The sequence below is a fragment of the Schistocerca gregaria genome, chromosome 2 (assembly GCF_023897955.1).
Source record: "Schistocerca gregaria isolate iqSchGreg1 chromosome 2, iqSchGreg1.2, whole genome shotgun sequence".
In the NCBI taxonomy this organism is placed as follows: domain Eukaryota; kingdom Metazoa; phylum Arthropoda; class Insecta; order Orthoptera; family Acrididae; genus Schistocerca; species Schistocerca gregaria.
The window spans coordinates 815,367,703-815,386,139 of NC_064921.1; the positions used below are offsets into that span (position 1 = coordinate 815,367,703).

General features: G+C 38.2%; 1 protein-coding gene across 2 annotated transcripts in view; it reads left to right on the plus strand.

The window, feature by feature from the left end:
- The window catches only part of LOC126335141 (solute carrier family 23 member 2), a 259,625-nt gene that overhangs the window by 189,379 nt on the left and 51,809 nt on the right, over positions 1-18,437 (plus strand). For both annotated transcript variants that reach the window (XM_049998101.1, XM_049998102.1), the window contains exon 5: positions 307-433. In XM_049998101.1, coding sequence (XP_049854058.1) covers positions 307-433 — 127 coding nt within the window. The remainder of the gene's footprint in view (positions 1-306; positions 434-18,437) is intronic.

An 18,437-nucleotide genomic window follows, 5' to 3' on the forward strand; every position in this document is an offset into this window, starting at 1 on the left:
ATAATTAATTGTTACTGCATGAAATGGAAACAGTTCATAAAATTTTATTCTCAATATTAATACATTGTTAGGCTTACTATAAATTTGTGAATGGTTTCCTCCATTTTGCAGAACATGGTATGTAATTTACTTTATTTTAGGAAAAAAAAGATAGGACCCATCAGATCTTTGGTCAACTAAGGCAATAATTTTGTGCTAATACTGTTCACTAATTACTGGTATGCTTTGCACAATGTGATTTTCAAGCTGCAAAATTTTAAATGTGGTGGTCTACTTGTCAATTAATTTGAGTCTTAACTATTTCAGGCATAATTGGTGTTATCCTCAAATATGTTACACCTCTCACCATTGTACCAACAGTCTCATTAGTTGGTTTGTCCCTCTTTGAGAATGCTGCTGATGCAGCATCACAACACTGGGGAATATCTATGGGGTAAGACATTAACCAGCATATTTTTTTCTATACGGTACTCTGAATATTCTTGCTGTTGGTTTCTTCTTGTCATTAGTCAGTTCAAGGTCTTGGAATCTTTCCTGAATCTTTTTAGGGGTTACATTTTAACTTTGGGATAGAAAGCTAAGACTCAAAGATGAGAATATTATCTTTCAAAAATGTTACAGAACTATGAACCTAGCACTGCAAAGGAATTTAAAAATTATTGTCAGACAGTTTTCTCTGTAGCACAAACTATTTTTCTGTTGAAATTAGAATGCTTTTCAGTGTTGCAGTAGCATTTTTTCATATCTTAATGGTGTTTAAAACATTGTAATCATTTCTACTATTTTACACAATAGACGAATTTCAGAAAAATACTCCATTCATTTGCAACATGTATGCTGAGAGAAAAGGACATCATATTTGCTGTTGCCTGTAGAAATGATTTATTTCACAATTTCAATTTTGGCCTTAAGGCCATTATCAAGTGGTGCTGCAAAAGCTAAAAAATATGAAAAGCAAAGTGCAGAGTATGTATGCAGAATTGCACAACCAAGCCATGTGTACAGTAATACATTATAAAAATGGTGAAAATAACACATCACTTACATGTTACTTCAGCACATGACAAAATATAAAATCCTATGACATGTAGACATGTCATCATCAAATCCAAGCCTTTTCACTGTAGGAATACAATAACATCAAACAAGCACAAAGCTCTGTACATTGTGAAATGATATTAATTACATGAACTTTACCAACATTAACATGCATAATGTAAATTACTATAAATCAATGTTCCAGACTCCAGATGCTGTGGTAGGCATTGAGATGGGGAGATGTCTACTAACAGTAATTCCACCTCAGTTTACATATCTTCATCATCTGTTGTCTTTGGCAGAAAATCCTAATCTGTAACCAAAAAGTAACTTTCTGACTCAAGATTTGTGTTCTCCAGAATCTGAAAAATCTCTTCATTAGTAAGACCAGGTTGACACAACATAAATGAAAACTCTTGTTGCAGGTAACAAACAGTATGTAACTGATAAGCTGAGTAACAGCAGTAGCACTGCAAATATGACCAAAAAGTTACATTAGCCTACAATGTCCAGCTTTGAGGTAATGATTGTTGGCCAGAGCAAATGACAGTGCTGGTACCACTGAAATTAAGAGAACAACAGTATTTGATAAAGGAGTGGAAATTTCCATTACATCATGAAAATTCAGAAATTTACAGTACTATATTGTCAAAAACATTGGTGAATGCCAAGCAGGCTTTAGACCAAATGGATCCAGTCCAGAAAAATTCTTAATTTAAAACTAATCTGTAGGCACCAAAGGATTTCTAGTAACAATTGTGGATTTTAAAAAGGTCAACAGCTCAGTCTATTGTGAATTTCTTCTCCAAATTTTAAAGGAACAATGGCTAGATAATAAAACTCTAACACTGATTAAGGAAACATTAACCAAAATATAAATTCATGAGAGAAATTCCTGAACAATTTGATATAAAGACCTTTCCCCATTACTGTCTGTGTTTCGGAGAAGGTAATTATGGAATGGCCAGAGCAAAACTTGAGTCAAAATACAGAACAATCAATCAATTTAAATAGAAGTAGTATTAGAGCAGCTTGTGTTCCCTTTGGAGTTGTAACTAGGGATATTACCACAACTCAAAAACAAATTTAAATTCTTAAAGAAGTTGAAGAGAAAGTAGGACTACAAATACCATATGAAAAATGGAATATATGAGATGCAACAAACAAATACCAAAGTTCTTGAACATGAAATATGCAAAAATAAAAACTGTTTCTCAGTTTAAATACTTGGTGGAAATTATACAAGAGGATGGTCTGGAAAAAGCTGCAAATGAAGTTCACTGTCAAAAAATGGCAACTGCATTCAGCTTAACACAAAATATTTACAATAAAAAAATCGCTTTCTAAATTCAGTAAACTTAGGCATTATAGCACTGTAATCAAACCTGAATGCTCTTATGGAGCAGAAACTTTTAAATAGAAAGAGGGATATTGAAAAAATTCAAAAGAAAGAAATAAAGATTATTAGGTCCCAAAATTACTGATACAGAGGCTTTTAGGCTGAGACATAATAAGGAAATAGAAGAATACACAGACATACATGGTGGCATGAGAAAACGAAGGCTTAAATACTATGAGCACATTAAAAGAATGGCACCCACTAGGTTAACAAAACAAATAGTAGAATGCTACAAAAACAGAAGTAAGGCCAAACCTGAGCCAATTAAAAGGATCAATGCAACATCATTTCATGATGAAAACTGTGCAATGGATATATCAAATATGCAACTAACTTCCTTTTCTGACTATGATTTCTGTACAGAAATGGAATATAACATTGTCTGATATTACAAATTATTTCATGATGAGAAAAACAGCTCTCAGTTATGATCTTTGTCTGTCTTATATCCAAATATTACAATAATTTATCCTCTTTACTGATCTGAATTCTCCTCAGACTCCTATAGCATTACATTTAAGACCAAAATAGATTTATACACTTACAACTTTTCCAATTTTTTATGTAAATATATACAGATGAAATTTGTTGTTGTATTTTACTGAATTTCTTCCTAATCTTTTCCAGTTTACTCTGTCAGTCATACTGCTGAGATAAGTGTTGTGTAATCAATTTGTGCAAGAGTTTCATTTGAAAATTAACATTCATTCTTCTGTGTGTTTTTTTTCTTTTCTTTTCATACTGTTCTATGGAGATAAAACACATTTTCATCATGCCTTTAATTTTGGTTTATCTCATCAAGCAATCCATGGGGCCTTTTTCACATTTAAAACGTATTACATTTCAGCATTTTTTCTCATCTTATTTTCTTATATATACCCTTATCTAGTATGACTTTCTGTTATCAAAGTATTCTTTTTCATACAATATAAAAACTGACAAGGAACCCTTTGAGTGTGTGCTCACAAAAGGCCAATGATGTTTACAGCATTCAGTGCCCCATATATTGTCTACCATTCAGCCACAATATTGGCTCTTAATGACAATGGAGGACAGAACTGTGCACTCTACTCTTCCCTCAAATCATTCGCCGATGACATTGTAATTCTGTCAGAGACAGCAAGGGACTTGGAAGAGCAGTTGAATGGAATGGACAGTGTCTTGAGAGGAGTGTACAAGATGAACATCAACAAAAGCAAAACGAGCATAATGGAATGTAGTCGAATTAAGTCGGGTGATGCTGAGGGAATTAGATTAGGAAATAAGACACTTAAAGTAGTAAAGGAGTTTTGCTATTTGGGGAGTAAAATAACTGATGATGGTCAAAGTAGAGAGGATATAAAATGTAGACTGGCAATGGCAAGGAAAGCGTTTCTGAACAAGCGAAATTTGTTAGCATTGAGTATAGATTTAAGTGTCAGGAAGTCTTTTCTGAAAGTATTTGTATGGAGTGTAGCCATATATGGAAGTGAAACATGGATGATAAATAGTTTAGACAAGAAGAGAATAGAAGCTTTTGAAACGTGGTGCTACAGAAGAATGCTGAAAATTAGATGGGTAGATCATGTATCAAATGAGGAAGTATTGAATAGGATTGGGGAGAAGAGGAGTTTGTGGCACAACTTGACCAGAAGAAGGGATTAGTTGGTAGGACATGTTCTGAGGCATCAAGGGATCACCAATTTAGTATTGGAGGGTAGCATGGAGGATAAAAATCGTAGAGGGAGACCAAGAGATGAATACACTAAGCAGATTCAGAAGGATGTAGGTTGCAGTAGGTACTGGGAGATGAAGAAGCTTGCACAGGATAGAGTAGGATGGAGAGCTGCATCAAACCAGTCTCGGGACTGAAGACCACAACAACAACAACAACTGATTTCAAAATTAACTCTTTTAATAAGCTTTGAGAGGAGTAAGATTTACAATAAACTTTTTTACTTATCTTCTTTTCTTGTAGTTGGCTCCAGTTCTTCATGTCTAGGGGCTGATTTATGAAGCTGAAGTTTTTGACTTAATAGATTCTCATGGTTCCGATTGACGTAATAACTACTAAAGAATTGTCTGTTTTTGTTGATTTTTATTCTTTCACATTTTTCTAGATCACACTGTCTTTACAATTTCCACTTCAAAATCGAAAATTACATTGTTATTTCCAAACATAAAAACACATCCAATCACGTCAGAGGCATGCCCACCACTCAACCATTACAAAGAGTTTACAAATTTTTTTGAGGAATGACTTTCTATTAATCTATACCATTATTTTATAAATGAATCCAAAAATAAACTGAATAAATACCATCCAATTGTGCATTTAATAATAGAAATTTAAGTGTACCAGATATTTTGTAATTTCAAAGATTTCTAAAAAAAAAAAAAAAAAAAGTAATTTTAACTGTACATAGAGAGCTAGTACATATCAACTGTGACAACAAAAGTAAAGTAATTTCTTTTTATAGATTATAGCTTGAAATATACCACATCATGTACAAAACCATAGGAAATCATTTTACTTATACAACTGAGATAATATTAACCTGTTTAAAAGGTAGAAGGTATTTTTTGTATTGAAAACTTCTGTTGAAAAAAAGTAATGCCAGAGGAGGGAGGCCCTTTACAGTATCCCCCCCTCACAAAATTTGGAAACAATGTATTTGCAATATTTTGTGACAGACTATAAGGTTTGCAAACAGCATACAAAATGATTCCAAAAGATGGAATACAGATGTATAGAAGTATCTGATACATAACATACTAAAGAAAACATAAGAAAAGTATCTACTATAAAAGTCATAATTTGTACATATATCAGGACATCGCATTCAGATTTTCAGACATGTGGAACATTCTGTCATGAGACAATTGATACAAAGTCAAAACTACTACATTGAAACACTAAACTATAGAAATAAATACAGAGACAATGTAAATTACTAGAATTACAAATTATAAGTTTACATCCATACAATCATACCTTCAAAATCTTCAAAAGAGAAGAGAAAAAAATCGGAGCCTAAGTGAATAATGAATGAGCTGACTCGAAAAACACAACAATGGTTACAGACCAGAATAATATACTCAATCATGAGTAGGAATATAGCACAAAATCAATCAGCGACCTAAACCAGAGTATTTAAGGATATGTTGACTCATGAAATGATAAAATAATGAAAAAAGTATTAGGGCCTAAGCTTACAAGGTGGGAACTGACCCATGAATCCAAACCACAATGGGTACAAACCAGCAAAAAGTATTTGAACACAACAAAATGAATAAAGTTCATAATCATACCAATAAGTTCAATATATGTAAAGAATAATTGTAAGAAGCATCTAGCCTCAATCAATAGTTGTACCCTCTCCTTGAACACACACACACAGTCGCGATGACCAGGGGTACCCAAAACAGAGTTAAGCATGAGTTTGCCCACAACTCAAGTTCCAGTCACATACAATATTGCAGCGCTCATGATAAATACAGTTAAACAGAGTCATAAATAGCTTTGAATGATGACATAATCGAGTAGCTTGAGGACCAAAATCAGTGTGTGAAATCAGAAATATATACATCTTGTTATGCAGTCTATGCTTGTAAATGTCTCCCACACTGTTTGCTAACTGTCCATACAAACTAACATACACACATAAGGACATAGAAGATTCATTTAGAACTGGTAAAAAAACTGATCTAAAGTTATATAATGTATTGGGAAGTCAATCCACCGACTTGAAAAAACGTACATTTATGTGGAATATCACTTTTTTGGCAGTCTTGGCTAACAATTCAGAAATCTCAGTTGCAACACTGATGTAGTTGACAGATGCTTGAGTACATTATCCAGCACCTATGATCTATTGTAAGTCTACTGGTGCAGCAGGGTACAGCCATACAGCAGTGTAGCCTTGAGCAGCTGTTAGTGAAGTATCAGTGCAGCAGTAGTGCAGCAGCAGTGCAGTAGCGAGTCGCATATTTAGCTGTCATATTTGTTTTGCAGTTTGATTCTTAATTCCTTTTTGAGTGTTTGTGCACTTGAATATTTAATTACATAAAATCCTAGCATATTCTCATATTTGAGATGAGTAATATTGCTTATTGATAGCTGTAGAGTATAAATTCGAGGAGTCGTTAGATATTAGCAGAAGAATGGATAGGGTGTGTGTGTGCTGTGTGTGGGTGCAGGAGGAACTGGCTGTGGTTCGCAAGAAGCTAAGCATGCTGTTGGGCACGGTCAGAGGCTGCTGCCTCGAGGTGCAGCGACGGCGGAGGGTCTGGCATGTTGCTTGCTGCGTCCACTGGCTCAGCTGCCGAGGCACCTTCTAGTGTACCCGGCACGTTGGTGCCGCCCTCACCTCAGGGTGAGTGGCGGACTGCAAAGCGTTCATGTCACTAGAGGCAGAGGGTCAATGTGGAGGCTGTCGGCTGGCCTTGCCCATTCATCCTGCCGGTGGGAAGGCGGCCATTCCTTCAGCAGGGTTCGAGTAGGCACACGGGGGCAAAGGCTTGCTGGTTATTGGGAGCTCCAACGTTAGGTGGGTGATGGAGCCCCTTAGGGAAATAGCGTACAGGGCTGGAAAGAATTCCAATGTGCTCTGGGTTTGTCTGCCGAGGGGCCTCATCCAAGATATGGAGGCAGCTATCAAGCATACGGGGTGCATTCATGTGCGAGTAGTTGCTCACATTGGCACCAATGATGCCTTTTGCTTGGGTTCTGAGGCGACCCTCAGTTTGTAGTGGTGGCTGGCGGATTTGGTGAAGACCACTGGCCTCGAATGCAGGGTGCAAGCAGAGCTCTCTATTTGCAGCATAGTTCCCAGAGTTGATCGTGGTCCTTTGGTTTGGAGCCGAGTGGAGGGTCTCAACAAGAGGCTTCATCGACTCTGTGACGGTCTTGGCTGCAGATTTCTAGACTTGCACCATTGGGTGGGGAATTGTAGGATGATCCTAGATAGGTCAGGGGTGCACTACACAAAGGAAGTGGCTACTCGGGTAGCAGAGTACTTGTGGTGTGCGCATGTTTTTTTTTTTTTTAGGCTAGGCAGTAGTGTGAGGTGTCCTGATGAACACTCACCAGTCGACGTGCAGGCAGGGAAATCAGTACGCACTCAGTGTAAAGACACTTCAGCTACCAAGATATTAGCAACATATTTTCAGAGTGTTAGGAATGAAGTTCATGAATTTACTGCCTTCCAGGAAGCGTGTGGTGCACAAATTATTCTCAGAACTGAGACCTGGCTGAACCCTGAGAAAGGAAGTTCTGAAATATTTAGTGAGGGTTGGAACGTATCGGAAAGACAGATTAGACACTGTAGGAGGTGGTGTCTTCATTGCAGTTGACAAAATTATTGTGTCTACTGAGGTCCAAGTAGAGCGTGATTGTGAAGTTATCTGGACACATTTAACAGGGCTAGTAGAAATAAAGTTAAAAAAAATGTAGGGTGTTATTACCAGCCACCAGGTTCCACCGTGACAGTTCTAGAATCATTCAAAGGGAGTCTACACTCTGTATCGCAGAAGTACCCTGATCATGCTATATTAGTCGGAGGCGACTTCAACCTACCTAGTATAGACTGGGATGTCTATGGATTCATTACAGGTGGTACAGACAAGCTGTCATGTGAATTACTTTTGAACACATTATCTGAAAACTGTCTTGAGCAGCTACCAAGATATTAGCAACATATTTTCAGAGTGTTAGGAATGAAGTTCATGAATTTACTGCCTTCCAGGAAGCGTGTGGTGCACAAATTATTCTCAGAACTGAGACCTGGCTGAACCCTGAGAAAGGAAGTTCTGAAATATTTAGTGAGGGTTGGAACGTATCGGAAAGACAGATTAGACACTGTAGGAGGTGGTGTCTTCATTGCAGTTGACAAAATTATTGTGTCTACTGAGGTCCAAGTAGAGCGTGATTGTGAAGTTATCTGGACACATTTAACAGGGCTAGTAGAAATAAAGTTAAAAAAAATGTAGGGTGTTATTACCAGCCACCAGGTTCCACCGTGACAGTTCTAGAATCATTCAAAGGGAGTCTACACTCTGTATCGCAGAAGTACCCTGATCATGCTATATTAGTCGGAGGTGACTTCAACCTACCTAGTATAGACTGGGATGTCTATGGATTCATTACAGGTGGTACAGACAAGCTGTCATGTGAATTACTTTTGAACACATTATCTGAAAACTGTCTTGAGCAGCTAAATCGACAGTCAACATGTAATGGAAATATTTTAGATCTGGTAGCCATGAACAGACCAGACCTCATCGACGGTGTCAGTGTTGAGACAGGGATTAGTGATCATAATGTTTTCATTAGAGCTATGGTTATGAAAGTTAAAAAGTCAGTCAAGAAGGCTAGGAGAGTATTCTTACTAGAAAGAGCAGATAGGCAGTTGTTAGCATCCCACTTAGTAAATGAATCAACTTCATTTACTTCTGGTACGATGGACATGGAAAAATTATGGTCATGTTTTAAACACATTGTAAATCACACACTGGACAAGTATGTGACCAAAAAGTGGGTCACAGATGGAAAAGACCCACCGTGGTTTAACAGCACAATCTGGAGAATGCTCAGGAAGCAAAGATAGTTGCACTCGCGGTACAAAAAAGTTCAGGAGAATGAGGACAGGCAAAAGTAGAAATTCATGCTGCTGCAAAAAGAGTGATGCGAAAAGCATTCAACCACTACCACCATCATTCCTTAGCAAAAGACCTTGCTGAAAACCCAAGGAAATTCTAGACTTACGTAATATCAGTAAGTGGGTCGAAGGCTTCCATCCAGTCACTCACTGATCAGTCTGGCCTGGCAACCGGAGACAGCAAAACGAAAGCTGAAATTTTAAATTTAGCATTTGAGAAATCTTTCATGTAGGAGGATTGTGCAAACATACCATCGTTTGAGTCTCGTACCGATTCCCGTATGGAGGACATAGTGATAGCCATCCCTGGGGTTGTGAAGCATCTGAATGGGTTGCAAATAAATAAATCGCCAGGTCCTGATGTGATTCCAATTTGGTTTTATAGAGAGTACTCTACTGCATTGGCTCCTTACTTAGCTTGCATTTATCGCGAATCTCTTGCCCAATGTAAAGTCCCAAGCGACTGGAAAAAAGTGCAGGCGACGCCTGTATATAAGAAGGGTAGAAGGATGGACCCTCAAAATTAGAGACAATATCCTTAACATTGGTTTGTTGCAGGATTCCCGAACATATTCTCAGTTCGAATATAATGAATTTCCTTGAGACAGGGAAGTTGCTGTCCATGCATCAGCACGGCTTTAGAAAGCATCGCTCCTGCGAAACACAATTCGCCCTTTTTTCGTGATATCTTGCAAACCATGGATGAAGGATATCAGACGGATGCCATATTCTTTGACTTCCGGAAAGCGTTTGACTTGGTGCCCCACTGCAGACCCCTAAGTAAGATACGAGCATATGGGATTGGGTCCCAAATATGTGAGTGGCTCGAAGATTTCTTAAGTGATAGAACCCAGTACGTTGTCCTCGTTGGTGAGTGTTCATCAGAGGTGAGGGTATAATCTGGAGTGCCCCAGGGAATTGGGGTAGGTCCGCTGTTGTTTTCTATCTACATAAATGATCTTTTAGATAGGGTGGATAGCAATGTGTGGCTGTTTGCTGATGATGCTGTGGTGTACGGGAAGGTGTCATCGTTGAGTGACTGTAGGAGGATACAAGATGACTTGGACAGGATTTGTGATTGGTGTAAAGAATGGCAGCTAACTCTAAATGTAGATAAATGTAAATTAATGCAGATGAATAGCAAAAAGAATCCCGTAATATTTGAATACTCCATTAGTAGTGTAGTGCTTGACACAGTCATGTTGATTAAATATTTGGGCGTAACAGTGCAGAGCGATATGAAGTGGGACAAGCATGTAATGGCAGTTGTGAGGGAGGCAGATAGTCGTCTTTGGTTCATTGGTAGAATTTTGGGAAGATGTGGTTCATCTGTAAAGGAGACCGCTTATAAAACACTAATACGACCTATTCTTGAGTACTGCTTGAGCGTTTGGGATCCATTTCGGGCCAGATTGAGGGAGGACATGGAAGCAATTCAGAGGCAGGCTGCTAGATTTGTTACTTGTAGGTTTGATCATCACATGAGTGTTACGGAAATGCTTCAGGAACTCGGGTGGGAGTCTCTAGAGGAAAGGAGGCGTTCTTTTCGTGAATTGCTACTGAGGAAATTTAGAGAACCAGCATTTGAGGCTGACTGCTGTACAATTTTACTGCTGCCAACTTACATTTCACAGAAAGACCACAAAGATAAGATAAGAGAGATTAGGGCTCATACGGAGGCATATAGGCAGTCATTTTTCCCTGTTTGGGAGTGGAACAGGGAGAGAAGATGCTAGTTGTGGTTCAAGGTACCCCCCGCCATGCACCGTATGGTGGATTCCAGAGTATGTATATAGATGTTTGTATGTAGAAGAGTGTATCCACCCACATCTTTCAGCTCCCTCTCTAAAATTCTCATCACATGGACCAGTGAATAGGTAACTTCATGTCTAGCATTCACATCAAATCCTGAAACATTATTCTGTGTACTAAATATGCTGTTCAATACCTTCTTCATATCACACAGTATATGCTCTATCCATTTATATTGCAAAATCAGTAGGATTTACGTCAGATGAGATTAAAAAGTATTCACATATGAATCTTTAATAAACAGAGTTAAATGCAATGAAAAGAATGGACTAACAAGGTGATACACACAGACATACAAAGATACTATGCCTAATTTTTACAGTACAGTTTATGAACATTGTCCCTTTTCAAAATTGCTCCAAAGCAAAACTCTATTACAGAACATAATTATATAATGTATCACAGATTTTAACTCAGTCAATAGATAAGAAGGTACTTTAGAAAGCACATCGTCTTACATACTAAATTCATGACAAACAAAACACAATTCTATAGTCTTATGAGTCTGCAAATGTAGTGTAGATTTTCACCCAGACTAGGGATCATCATGCATCCATGTTCAAAGGTCTTGTTCTCTATACTAAATGTTAACAGTACTATACATCATCACATACTTCTCTTACCTTATCTGTAGTGTCAACATCATTCACACATACCTCTGAAATTTCATCATTCTAAAACTCCGCAAGTACCTGATACTCCCCCTCATCGTCATATTCCTCCAAAGTTACTTCATCAACAACATCACTTACAATATAACTCTCATCTCCATCAAATGCACTTACCTTACCTACATTCATTTGCAATAAGCAACCAGTCTCAGACTTATCAACCTCAGTTACTTCACAGTTTTCATTCACATCTAGATCAAAAACACCACCTAGTTCAGATCCACTGCAGTCATCATTGGATTTACAAACATCAACAATATTGTTTTCTGCCCAAGAGAAGAAATCATTAGTATATACTACTCCAAAATTCTCACTACTCTCACAATCTGGTTTCTGATGAGCACTTACACCACTATAGTTAAACATAACTAATGAGAAGGTATTGAATAGGATTGGGGAGAAGAGGAGTTCGTGGCACAACTTGACAAGAAGAAGGGATCGGTTGGTAGGACATGTTCTGAGGCATCAAGGGATCACCAATTTAGTATTGGAGGGCAGTGTGGAGGGTAAAAATCATAGAGGGAGACCAAGAGATGAATACACTAAACATATTCAGAAGGATGTAGGCTTCAGTACGTATTGGGAGATGAAGAAGCTTGCACAGGATAGAGTAGCATGGAGAGCTGCATCAGACCAGTCTCAGGACTGAAGACCACAACAACAACAACAACAACAACAACAGTTAAAGATAGTATCTCAAAACTTTTGATCAAAACATAAATGAGAAATTTGATATTCCTTCAGATACATGTGCCATATCATTAACACTGATATTACTGTCTAATTGCAAGTGTAACTTGGGGGCCCTAAGCTTGTTATGTTTCCTTGCCCCTAAACTGTGGACCTTCATAGAGGCAGACTGCTGTTTCCTGTGTAGTTACCTCTATGATTGTTTTTCCTATTAAAATGCTCATGGTTATCCCAATTATTCCTATTCTTCTGATATTCAAAATTTCTCTGTCTAATTAACATTTTGTTCCTGGTAGAAGTTACCATTATCTCTGCATCTGTAGTTATTCCCATTCTGATCTCTATTGTTCCTATTGTCAGGGTACATATTTCTTTTGACTGCCCCATCCAGCCTGTCACCATATTGTAAAAACTGCTTAAGACAATCATCAGGTCCTGTACCAAATCCCACTGCAACCTTTCTGGTGATCTTCTCTTAAGCACATCAATCAATGTTATTTCATCAAATGGTTTGTCAAGATGTGTTAATTTCTCAAGTTGGCTTTTACAAAACTCTTTCAGACTACCATCCCTATTCCTATAATTAGGACCATCCAAAAAATCACTTTTAATTCTTCCCTGTTCAGCTTCCAACCAAAATTTATTTAAAGCACTTTTCTTGAAACTTTGATATGTTTCCCACTGACTTAAATTTAAAGTTATCCATGACATGGCTTTGCCTTCAAGACATCTTTTAATAAATTTAATTTTTTGGTTGTCACTCATGCCTGACACAAAACTTTCTGTACAGTGGTGCAGAAAATCCACTGGATGTAAATTGTCGGATGGAAAACTTTTGATTGGAGTGTTGGATGCAATATCATTGTTTGAATACAGATTTTTGTGAATGCAATTTTCCTGAATCACTGAAATTTTTTTGATATAAAACATTTACATTGGTTTGAATATTGTTTTCAACATTTAAAATTTTTTGATCTAATCTAGTGAAGTTTTTTTTTCCATTTTTTCTGCCACGGCCTTTTGTTCAACTCTGATATCATTAACATTCTTTGACTGTCTTGCTGATTGGACAGTTAGCTCATTTTCCAAAACAATAAATTTGTCTTCCAAAACATCAACTTCATTCACACTTTTTAACTCCTCTGACAACCCATTTTTTAGCTCTGAAACTTGATTAATAAGTTGGTCTATTTGGTATGTATCCTATCTATTTTCAAATTATTAGGTCATTTAATTGTCCTTGTAATGAAGCAAATTTTTCAGTTAACTGGTCATTAACTGCACTAAATTTACTATTGTTATCTGTCTTCATTTCTTCTAGTTTTGCCAGAATTAACTGCAAAATATCACTTTTTACTGTTTCTTTGCTGACTACACTTTCACTCTGCTCAAACATGTCCTGGCTAGAGCCCACAACTTTCATTTCTACATCACTACTACTCTCCTCTATTCATTTTGTTAACAAGCACACAAGTCCACAAACAAATTAATTTCACAAATAATTTACTTATCTTTCCTTGTTGATGTTCCTCATCAAAGCTGGTGGTATCGTCATTGTTGATATGACTTTGTTGGGAAGCTTTCAGCTTCTCTCTTTGAGTGATTGGAAATCCATTCAAACATAAACTGCAAATGACACAAATCACTCTCCCTTCTTCTGCAACAGACAAAACTTCATCAGTCAATCGATTTCAGACAACACCACCACTTACAATCTACCCCTCCTTCACATCATTTGTTGATTGTCACTGACTCCAAAATAAATTCTTTTAAGAAGCTTTGAGAGGAGTAAGATTTACTATAAACTTTTTTACTTATCTTCTTTTCTTGTAGTTGGCTCCAATTCTTCACGTCTAGGGGATGATTCTTGAAGCTGAAATTTTTCACTTAATAGGTTCTCATAGTTTCAATTGACATAATAACTACTGAATAATTGTCTGTTTTTATGTTGATTTTTATTCATTCACATTTTTATAGATCATACTGTCTTAACAATTTTCACTTCAAATTAGAAAATTACATTGTCATTGACAAACATAAAAACACATCCGATCACATCAGAAGCATGCCCATTACTTAACCATTCTGTGACACTAACAATATTCTGAAGAGTTTACAAATTTTCTTGACAAATGAGTTTCTATTAATCTATACCATTATTTTATAAATGAATCCAGAAATAAAATTAATAAATATTGTCCGCTTGTGCAATTAATAATAGGAATTTCAAGTGTACCAGATATTTTGTAATTTCAACTGTTTCTAAAAGAAAAGTAATTTTAACTGTATATATCTACATGTACATCTACATCCATACTCTGGAAGCCACCTGACGGTGTGTGGCGGAGGGTACCCTGAGTACTTCTATCGGTTCTCCCTTCTATTCCAGTCTCGTATTGTTCGTGGAAAGAAGGACTGTCGGTATGCTTCTGTGTGGGCTCTAATCTCTCTGATTTTATCCTCATGGTCTCTTTGCAAGATATACGTAGGAGGGAGCAATATACTGCTTGACTCTTCGGTGAAGGTATGCTCTTGAAACTTTAACAAAAGCCCGTACCGAGCTACTGAGCATCTCTCCTGCAGAATCTTCCACTGGAGTTTATCTATCATCTCCGTAAGGCTTTCGTGATTACTAAATGATCCTATAATGAAGTGCGCTGCTCTCCGTTGGATCTTCTCTATCTTTCCTATCAACCCTATCTCGTACAGATCCCACACTGCTGAGCAGTATTCAAGCAGTGGGCGAACAAGCGTACTGTAACCTACTTCCTTTGTTTTCGGATTGCATTTCCTTAGGATTCTTCCAATGAATCTCAGTCTGGCATCTGCTTTACCAGCGATCAACTTTATTTAATCATTCCATTTTAAATCACTCCTAATGCGTACTCCAAGATAATTTATGGAATTAACTGCTTCCAGTTGCTGACCTGCTATTTTGTAGCTAAATGATAAGGGATCTATCTTTCTATACAGATCTAGTATACACCAATTGTAACAACAAAAATAAAATATTTCTTCTTGTGGATTGTAGCTTAAAATATACCACATGGTATACAAAATCATGTGACATTCTTTTAGTTAAACATCTGAGATAATATTAAAAAGGCAGAAAATATTTTTGGTATTGATATCTTCTGTTGAAAAAAAGTAATGCTAGAGGAAGGTGTCCTTTTACAACTGGAGACATCCAATGGTGAGCACAGTACAAGGCTATGAAACATAAATAAACTGCTTAGTCGATGAGTAACTCACAATAGTGCTACAGTGCTAGAGGTGTTGATAGAAAGCAGAGCAGTGGCAATGATAAAGAAAGCAAACACTAAACAATGAAAAATCCATGATGGAACGTAACAATATTATGAAAAGGATAGGTGCTGCTCACCATACAGCAAAGATGCCGAGTCACAGATAGGCACAATAGGCACAACAAAAAGACTGTCACAAAATAAGTTTTCAACCAACAATGCCTTTTGTCAGAAAACAAACACACACACACACACACACACACACACACACACACACACACATGTGACCAAATTCTCTGGCAGCTGAAGCTACACTATGAGTAGCAGCATGATGCATGATGGCAGAAGCAACTGGGTGGGGGTAATGAGGAGGCTGGGGTGGGGAGGGGGAGGGATAGTAGGGTAGGGGTGGGGAACTGTGAAGTGCTGCTGGGGTGCTTGTAGGGATGAGGTGGAGAGAGGGTAGGGCAGCTAGGTGCAGTCAGAAGGTTATATGGAGGGTGGGGGAATGGCATAGCAGAAGAGGAGAGAAGTAAAAGGTGTTTTCGTGGAATAGAGGGCTGTGTAGTGCTGGGAGGGGAACAGGGAAGGGGCTGAAGGGCAAGGACAATGACTAACGAAGGCTGAGGCAGCCATTTCAATGACTGCTTCACAGTCTGTGCCATATGGATCTTTCCCACCAACACCAGATATTCTGAATTGTGCAGGTGGGAACTCTCCCTGCAATATATCCCACGTTATCATAACCCTTCTGACCTTAATCTTCATTAGTCATTGTCCTCAGCCATCCAGCCCTTCCCTGTTCCCATTCCAACATAACACAGCCCTCTTTCCACCAATGCACCCAGTCTTTTTTCTTTTCTCCTTTTGTGCCCCCCCCCCCCCCCTCCACCTATCTCCTGCCCTGTGTCTAACCTCTCGACTGCTCCTAGCTGCCCTACCCTCTATCCAACTCATCTCTGAGTGCTCCCTAGCAGCACTTCACTGTCCCCCACCCCTATCCTCCTATCCATCTATCCCTCTGCCTCCCCAACCCAGCCATTTCCTTACCCCCACCCAATTGCCACTCCCTCTTGCACTGGTGCTGCTGCTCACAGCGTGGCCTCAGTTACCCAAGACTGCAGTCATGTATGTGTGAGTTGCGTTTCCATGAGTGTGTATGTGTGTGTTTGTCATCTTATTCTGATGAAGGCCTTACTGGCCGAAAGCTATGAGGGTTGGACTTTAATAGTGGCAATTTTTACCACCTACAACCAATCGACAAATTCAGCCTCTGGATGCTTGTTTTTTTCCATGCCTATAAAACATGTTATTGCACTATCTCCAGCTACAACTTAAAGGATAGCCAGTTTCACAATAAGCTCCATGACAAACTGTTTCACTTTTTTTTCACGGTGTCCATTTTGTGAAATGAATTCTTGGTCTATTGGAAGGAGAGCAAGCGGTGCACGCGTTTTCGGAGCTCTGGCAAAAGTTAAGTGTTCAGTAATAGAATAATATTAAACTTAGTGTAAATTATAGTTTAGATAGTTAAATTAACGTCTGTGTTAGACTGTGTATTGAAGGTTTCACGAATATTAGCGTATTTTACTTGTAAAGGTTTTACTAAACGGCTGGTTTTCGTCAGTGTTTGTTTACATTTGTAGGCGTAAATTTCGTGCGTGTGTAGACCTCTCATTATTATTTAACTTTGCGCCTATAATCTTAAATACTTCTTTGGTCAATAATTAAAGACTTTTTATCGTCGGATTGTAGATTATTCAAACTTATTTGTTCATAGACTTTCCATTTGGCGTTTGTTTACTTTCAGGTAACGGTTGTTTAAATTCACGTAGCTCGTTAGATTACATCCATTGTATGTTCATTATCTTACTGATTTAAGAATATAGTTTGTTGTATTAAGAGATCATTGTTTAAATTTTATTACTGTACATTGCCATGAGTACTAAGTGTGGAAGCTGCCGTAGGAAGATAGAATCGGGTGTGGTATGTGGGGGTGTTTTTCATTGGGGCTCATGTAGCGGGAAATTTGACGAGATTATGCTTTTGGCTCTCCCATGGAACTGTAGGTTCTGTAGTATAGAAAAAAGATTCATACAACAGGAGGAAAAGATGTGTGCCCTTCTGGCTGAACTAGATTCGGTAAAAACTGAATTAGCTAAGTTAAAGGGGGAAAAAGACTGCGGGAAATGGGAATTGGTAACAAGGAAATCGCGAAAAGGGACCAGCCATGTAGATGTTGTCGAAGTTCCAGTTATGAATAAATTCTCCTTGTTACCTGAAGTAGGAAGGGAGAAGCCAAAAACAGGAGTAGTTGAAAGTAGGGTGCAGCAGACTACTAAAATTGGTAACAGCATTAGGTCGGGAAAATCTAGTAATAGAAAAAGAAAAGTCTTGCTGCTAGGTAGCAGTCATGGGAGGGGTGTAGGCCAACTAGTGCAGGAGAAATTAGAAGCAGATTACCAGGTCACGAGTTTGTTTAAGCCAAGTGCTAGGCTTAGCCAGGTGATAGAAGACATAGGACCACTCTGTAGGGACTTTGACAAGAATGATGAGGTGATAGTAATAGGTGGGGCAGGAAACAGCCTGGCTAAGGATAGGAATTATGATATTAAGAGTGACCTGGATAAAATAGGAGCTGCAACAGGATGTACGAATGTGGGTTTTGTTGAGGTATTACAGCGTTACGATCAGCCCTCGGTTAACCCTTCTGTGTGGCGAGTTAACAGAGAGTTGAGCGAGCAGCTGCTGGACGGTGCAAAAACACACATTTATACAGTGCCTGTTGGTAGCATTGGGAGATAGGGATACACTCGACATGGCCTGCACCTAAATAGTCTAGGGAAGGATAGATTAGCTGATTTAATTGTAGGTCGTCTAAAGGGGGCCACTAGCACTCAAGGCAAAACCCCTGTGACCCGAAAGGGCATAGGGGCACCTTTTT